Source organism: Mus pahari, chromosome 13 (assembly GCF_900095145.1).
Source record: "Mus pahari chromosome 13, PAHARI_EIJ_v1.1, whole genome shotgun sequence".
Taxonomy (NCBI): domain Eukaryota; kingdom Metazoa; phylum Chordata; class Mammalia; order Rodentia; family Muridae; genus Mus; species Mus pahari.
In genome coordinates this window covers 58,260,291-58,268,262 of record NC_034602.1, presented here as the reverse complement: position 1 = coordinate 58,268,262, position 7,972 = coordinate 58,260,291, and the positions used below count along the sequence as shown (strand labels likewise).

Sequence of the window (7,972 nt, the reverse complement as noted above, 5' to 3'; positions counted from 1 at the left end):
AGCAACCACATGGTGGCTCACAACCACCTTTAATGAGATTTGGTGCCCTCTTTGGGCCTGCAGGAATACATACAGGCAGAACACTGTGTACATAAATCTTTAAAAAAAAAAAAAAAAGAAAAGAAAAGAAAAAAAATGTTCTCTGTGATCAGCAGAAGAAATGAATCATTCTATTATCTGTCTAAGTAAAGGTATGGCATGGATGGAAATTGCTAAGTGCTAATAATCTGAGTATCAAATTCATTTTAACCTTAACTTACTTAGCACCCCAAAACCCATTCCAAGCACCACTGAGCATCTCTGCCCAAATGTAGAAGAATCTAAACAATCCGTACTTCCTCTGTGGCCTAAACCGGCCTCAAACTCTCCCTCCTCCTTGCTGAGGCCTCCTAGGTGCTGGGATTAGAGGGTTACACCACCATGTCTGGCTCCAGCTTAAAACTTTTTAGTGACTCAGACTCACTCCTTTAAAACTTGAGAACTATAAACTTCTCCTTGGTAAGGCCTATATGAAACTCTGCTGAAACTTAAATAATTCAGCTTAAACTCTGACACCGCCAGACTTGAAGCCTAACTCAGTAACAGGTAATGCCAAAGTATAGCCTTCAGCCAGGAGCCAAGATCCTCGCTCGGGTTCCCGTCCTGGCTCTCACAAACCTCATCTTCCTGGGCCAAGTTTCGTCCTCTGTCACATGGTTACACAGAGATCAAGGGGATCTGTATGAGCGATTTATCCTTAACTGTCCGCAGTTCACAGATCTCTACAACATTCATCTTAGTTTTTAATGTCACTTTTTTTCCCCTGATTTTTGGCTTTTGAGACAGGATCTCATGGAAGCCCAGGCTTGCCTTGATTTTCCAAGTGCTGCGATTACATGCCCGGTTCAATGTCACTTTTAAATTATTTAGAAAAGATAAAGGGTGAAAAGGTTACCATTTTAGTCTTAAGTGCCCGTCACTGATAGAGCAAGGACAATATAGCACATTAAGAACAAAGGCCCAAGTACACGTGTAGGATTACTCTGGTCACTTTTGCTTGCTGCTGTAACTCCCAACTTCTTTATGAATTAGATTAGCATTCTCACCACTCACTAGTTCATGGTCTTGCCACTGCTCAGTACTTCCTAGGAAGTAACTGGTTAGGCCAACTTGCTGCGTTTTTTTGGTTTGTTTTTTGAGACAAGTCTCACCATGAAACCCTAGCTGGCCTGAAATGAGCTATGTAAATTAGGCTGGCTTTTAACCTACCTGTGCCTCCTAGGACTACAGGCCTCTACTAGCATACTTGCTTATGTCCTTTCTGTTTTACATATAGCAGACTACTTTCACTTCATTTATTGTACTAAGTCATTTCTGGATTAATTTTTGTCCCTGACTCACCGTGAAGCTGGGGGAGCCAAAGATCTTTTAAGTAACACATTTGTAGGACTGGAGAGATGGCTTAGGGATTAAGACCACTGGCTGCTGTTGCAGAGGACCTGAGCTGCATTTCCATCACCCACACAGTAGTGCACAACTGTCTGTACCTTCAGCTGCAGGGGTTTTAACATCCTCTTCTGGTCTCCATGGGCATCAAGCACACATGTGGTACACATACATATATATACACAGGCACACACTCATACATGTAAGTAAAATGAAATTTGCATCTTTCCTCAAGATATAAAGTCAATAAAATAAAAGTTTAAATATTGAATTCAGGTATAAACTTGTGCCCTGAATGTTAACTGTTAAATATCTAAGCTAACAAGGCCAAGAACATTGAGAGATGAAGTTTACATTCACAAAACAGCTCTACAGAGTTTACATTTCAAATTTTGGGGATAGAAATTCAAGTGACAGACTAAAAGCAAAACAAGCTTCATGACCTCTATCATCACTGTGTCCTTCCGAGAGGAACACTCCACTGTCCCAGCTATCAAAGGATACTTGTAACAGGGTAGGAGTTGACGAAGATGAGTGAATACAGCAAGTAGTGGCAGCTGTCCTCTAACAAGGCCTGAGCCAGGAACGCTCTGCTCAACTGGAAGTGAGGTAATCTCTGATGTAGTCTCAGAGCGCTGGTCAGAGCATTGGCCAGCAAAGCACGCTGGTAAAAGCTTGCTGCTTCATGCAACCTGCAAATTACCAGAGGAAAAGTTATTATGAGACATCAACAGCTACCGTCTCTTCCTCCTTTGTGAATTGCATCATAATTGCACAACACCTAAATCATTTAATTGTCAATAGAAAACAAATTACACAAATGTACTCCACATTCTGGGAAATATCTCTTCACATATACATCCAACTGATTAGTATAAAGTTGTCATTCTTTTGTCAACTTAAAAGAACTGCAGCATCCATGAACTTCTCAATCCAAGACATCTAGTTTTCCTCAGATTTTCAATGAGCAGTCACACAAACTAGAAATAAAACATCCTAATTGGTATTACTAGATTACTGTTGCTTTTATGTGGGCTTTGTGTTACAATCTATCGATTCTAAAGCTAAAAAGCAGTCCATAGATGCTGATTGAACACCTGAGTCAGAGATATGATAATACATACCCAAGAAGATGATAATACATACCCAAGAAGGGGATAATACATACCCAAGAAGAGGCAGAACAAACAAAGCGGAACAATAAACTGTGAACAGGCGAGAAAGCCACATTGCTGTGTCCAGTTTATTGGTCATCATGAATTGCTAAAAATAAAAACAATAAAATAAAGTAAAATTACGGTACACTAAGCCCAAAAATTATGTTAAGGACAAAATATGCACTTTTATTCCTAAGAATATTGTAACACCACCTTGTAACATTTGCTTTTGCAGATCAGTAAGTGGAAACTCATGTTACTTAAGCACTTCAGCACACATATGCTGTGGAAAGCATGAGAAACACTTTCAGAAAAAAATCGGGACAGTAAAACCTTCTGTGCTATTTCAACATTTATAATAATGGCTCCATCTACTTTAAAACAACTTTAAATAATGATTAATGGCTCAAGAGAATTATAATGTCTATTCTTAGAAAAATCTCAAACCCAAATAGTCAGGACTCAACTGAATAAAGCATCAAATATTAGGTTTGAAATAAATAATCCATTAAAAAGAAAAGTGTAAAATCATTTCAATAGCTGGCATAGAACTCATTCGTCTGTAGACTATTTGTCTATGTACATGCAGAAGGGTCTAGCACCCCAAGATACTGGAAATAAGCCTATCAAATATGAATTGCTATTTGCTTCTCAGGTCCTATTTCTCTCCACCCCTACAGGTCCCGTGCAAGTTTACCCTGATATCAATGGCCCTAGATTAGGCTTATCATGAAAGCAAGAACTTAAATCTGCTTTAGCACGAACAAGCCCCTCATACCAATCTAGAAAGAGGTTTTCATATTAACTACAATGCTCAGAAATAATTTTAATGCCAAGACGTAAGATATGTGGGTATATGAAGTGAAAGGAGTCTCACAATACATATCTTTATTAAATGTGGTGGAGTGGTTTCTAGTTGGTGCTTTCAATAAGCTGATTTTGAAACATTCGTGCATCTATCTGAAGTTTTTAAATACCACTTTTAAGCAATTTCACTGTTTTTGTGCATGCAAACTCTTTTAGGAAAAAATGCAAGTATATTTAAAATTCAAGTATATTTTATTACATGCCTTTTAGTTACATGCTAGCAACTTCAAGAATAAATATGCTGCTAGTTTATTCTATTTAGACCCAGCTATGATACTGTGATGCCACTAAATTTAGCTGACTGACAATAGCAGCAGTCAAACGCAAGGATGAAATCTAGATTACCATGCGAGTTTGTTCAGAGCCTTCTCTTTACAATCTATTTGTTGGGCCATCAAGATAGCCCAGCAGTAAAGGCGAAAGCTCCCAAGGCTGATGACTGAGGTGTGAACCCCGAGACCACCGTAGATGCAGAGAACATATAAGAATAACTTGTCCTCTGACCTCCACACGTGATACTCCCTAATAAAATAAGTATTTGTGTAGGGTTTCCATTCTTTAGCAAGTCACTGAATTGTCCATTTTAGAAATCTATTTTTAAAGATTTGATTTTGTTATTTTTAACTGTTTGTATGATGCATACAGTAACCAATGGAGTCCAGAGGATTCCCCCTGGAGCTGGAGTTACAGGTGATTGTAAGCCCTCCCCCCCACACACACACTGTGGGTGCTGGGAACTGAAGGAGGGTCTTCTGCAAAAGCAGCACTCACGTATAAACACATATAAAGCCCATCTCCCCAGCCCTCCATCTGGATCTTTTGTATGTATGCACACTCCGTTACACAGTAAAGGGGCTTAAGAGGCTGCTGTAAGTTAAGAGTGAACGGCCTGGTAGATATAGTTCCACAACAACTACAACAAAATTATTTTCATCGATCTTGGGGCTGAAGACTTGAGGACAAATTATTCACAATTAGGCCAGGCAACTTTTTACTTATAAAGGGCGAAATCTATTTTTACAATGGCAAAATCAGTTGATATCGCCTTAAACATCACACCCGAATTCCCGAAAGAACCAACATTAAATGGTTCTTGTGTCCTGAGAAGGACATGATCAAAATGTGATTTCAGTTTCTAGATCCTTCTGCAAAACAGGTCTAGACTTCTGAAACTAGCTGTGTCTTCTTAGACCAAAGAGAGAGAATAGGGGGATTTCCACTGAACGACTATGAGTAAAGAGGCAAGACAAATAAACGCAATGGCTGCTTTCCAAAGAGGGGAAGGGACAATGGACAGTTAAGGAAATCTGCACATGAACTACAAAGTAGGTTAACATGCATCAATGTTAAATTCCCCAAATGAAATGAAGTGGAAAATAATACTTAAGTATTTGTGGGTCAGCAAAGTTAAGTGCATGTATACAGTACAGAGGTGTTGTAAAAATCTTTTTTTTTTTTTTTTTTTAAATCTAAACTTCAACTTAAGGGTGAAAGAACAAAAACCGCCTCAGGTCCAACTGCAGAACAACATTTTTAATTATGAAGTTTACAAAAGGGCAGGCCTCCTCTTTGTAAACGACTAACCGAAGAAACCCATCTTTCTTTCTTTCTCTCTCTCTCTCTCTCTCTCCTTTGCAAAATTTCTTAAAAGGCTTGAAGTAGGTACAAAGGGCAATACTACGACGCGCACCACGAGGCGTCTGGGATGAAGCCTCCGCTTCAGATGGTATCTTCCACCTTAGGGCCGAAGACGATCGGAGACCGCGGAGTGGGAAGGGGCCAGGAGGCCCAACATCCCCAGGTGACAGGTGACAGCCACCTGCTCCAGAACTGCCTGTTGTCGCCTTTGAAACAAACTTAGAGCTCCTCTCGCCCGCCACTCCGCTCCCTAACCCCAGTCCGGCAGGCAGCGGCTTCTAGAACCCTCTAGCCCTCGCCAACACTTCCTGCTCCTCGCCAACTCCTGCCGATGGAGCCGGGCGGCCAGGCCGCTCACTTACCACAGCGCCCGCCCCTTGGGGGCCGTTCGGGGTCGTATCCGCCATGGGAGACACTCGGGAGCCCGGGACGCTGCGACAGCAAAGAAGAGCAAAACGTCAGTGCGGGGCGACGACCCTCCGAGCGGCTTTCGGAGCCGGCCGGAAGCCCAAGCCCCCGGAGTAACCGGCCCTCCCGGACCTGTGCAGCAAACGGCCGCAGAAGTCCCCCTATGGCGGCCCGGTAGTACCTGCCCCGCTCGGTCCACACCAAAGCTGCCTTTCCAGAAAGACCCAAGCGAAGGCGGAGCTTCGGAGGAAGGCCTTAAAGGGCCGATGGACGCCGCCGGTTCCCCGGGGTTGCAAAACCGGAAGTGATCCTTTCGTTTCCGCGTGAGTCAGGAGGGGACGTTGAGAGTCACCGGGCGTGGCTTCCAGAGGCATGACGGGAAATGCAGTTTTTCTTCTCGTTTTGATTCCACTTACCCTAGGAGCCAATCGGCACGGAAACGTTAAGTGAAACCTGCGAGGCAACTTTCGTCTTGACCTGCACTCAGGCGATTTTCCTCGCTGGCTTCCGAACCTCAAAAATCGAAGCTTCAGAAATATCTATGATCTCTCCAGACAGTGAGTCACCAAACCCTGTGACTTAGTTTTCTTATTTCAAGCACTAGTGAAATCGACTATGTGACAGACGCATGGAGGAAAAAACAAAACAAAACAAACAAAAAACAAAACAACAACAACAAAAAACGAACATAACACTGACCTTCTCAGAGAAAGTAGAGCAAATACGACCATAAGCTGAGTTAATCGGGGGTTCCTGGAAAAGTAATTCTGGCCATAAAATCTTGAAGGCAAAGGAGAAATTGTATATGAAAGGGGAAGGAGGATCCAAATAAGGTAACAGAGCAGATAAGGTAACAGAATAGTCAGGACAGTTCGGTGTGAGCTAACTGAATGGGTGGGTCGCGGGGGCGGGGGGCTATGAAAGATTTGGACTGCTGAGAGGCAGGGTGTGCCAAGAAAAACATCACATGAGGGTGTGGGAGGGGTTGGAAGGAAAGGGGGGGGAGAAATGATGAAGTTATATTTTAATTAAAAATATTTTTTAAAGATTTATTATGTATGCAGTGTTCTGCCTGCATGTATGCCAAAACTTCTGAACTTAACCCTGCAATCTAGAGAGCCAGGCTACACCTTTAAGCAGAAGTGTGACATCATTGGGATTAGAAAGCTCATGGGGAGGCCATGAACTAGGGAAATCCTGCAGTGTGGTGATGGTGTGGGAAAAAAGGACAGGAAAGAAGACTTGAATGTGTCTTCCATGATTTCGTGTCTGGCTAGATAAAAGGTATGCAGGGGAGGGGGCGTCATCTGCAGAGACTCAGAGAAGAGGCATAGAGAAAAATGAAAAAACAGAAGAGAGAGGTGGGGGATAGGAAGCCGACTACAGATCTATACTCCAACTTAGGAACCGTGTATCTCTAAGCTCCTACTCTCTCAGAAGTATAATCACCTTTATGATTCATAGCAGCCCAGGTGCCAGTCAGCTGCTGTCTAGGATGTCAAAGGATGCTCTGTAGAATGTTGTAAACTTTTCTTCTAAAGCCAATGTCCACATTCAGGTCCCCACAATCTCCAGCATAGATTACCTATCACCCCAGCTCAGCTAACACATTATCTTCTCTGCATGGCTGGGGTATAATTTGTCCCCTGTTTTAGAATATTTATCATTGTCTATTATTTCTTTTTAATTATTTGTTTAACCTGCCTCTCCCACCATGTATGGGTGGGGGGGTGTGTATGTGTGTGTATGTACATGCACACATGTGTATCTTGGTTTACCTGGGGTGTCAAACCAAATACAACAGACTGAATACTTCAAACAACACAACTTCTTTTTCCTCACAGTTCTAGATGTCTGGAAATTCTAAATCATTTTATCAGCAAGATGAGTTTCATTCTAAGACTTAGTGTTGCTGACCAGATCAGTGATTTTTTTTTTTTTTTACTCTTAGTAGCAGAATTTGATTTCCTTCTGCCTCTTCTGTATTCCCGAATTCTGAACTATAAGTAACTATACATAAGTAGATAACAATGCACCTGATTTATACTAAAGTTAGACCTTCAGTCTTCCCACTCTCCATGAGAGCTAGATTCTCCTTGTGTTCTATCTCTTCTAGAATATAGAAATCTAAAAGGCAAATGATGTCTGTTTCTAAGTCCATCCTCAAGTTTCAAACAAAACCGTATGAGCTGATGTTATTTCAGTTTCAGTTAATTCAGTGAGTACAGTTGCGGGCCATTTGGGGACAGTAGAAAATAGACTGAGTCCACAACAGAAGCTGAAGCTGCTCTCTCTGGTAAGCACTAACGCAGAGACTCTGCCGAGAGAACACTTGCATCGTCCCCCTGATAGTTCTCTCTTTCTCTTCCCTCACTGTTCTCCAACTTCAAAAATTACTCTAAGCACATTTTATTTACGGGTTAGGGCAGGCAGGCAATAGCATGTGTGTAGAGGTCAGAGGACAACTTGTACACACC

General features: G+C 42.1%; 1 protein-coding gene across 2 annotated transcripts in view; it reads right to left on the bottom strand.

The window, feature by feature from the left end:
• Tmem33 (transmembrane protein 33) overlaps positions 1 to 5,825 on the bottom strand; it is a 20,302-nt gene extending 14,477 nt beyond the window's left edge. The window contains exons 1-4 of one of the 2 annotated variants that reach the window (XM_021210429.1): positions 5,677 to 5,825; positions 5,450 to 5,519; positions 2,594 to 2,688; positions 1,930 to 2,117 (exon numbers count right to left, since the gene is read on the bottom strand). In XM_021210429.1, the coding sequence (XP_021066088.1) occupies positions 1,930 to 2,117; positions 2,594 to 2,688; positions 5,450 to 5,494 (328 nt within the window). In that variant the 5' untranslated portion in view covers positions 5,495 to 5,519; positions 5,677 to 5,825. The remainder of the gene's footprint in view (positions 1 to 1,929; positions 2,118 to 2,593; positions 2,689 to 5,449; positions 5,520 to 5,676) is intronic. The other variant, XM_021210430.2, reaches the window with a different exon arrangement.
• Between the last annotated feature and the right edge of the window lie 2,147 nt (positions 5,826 to 7,972).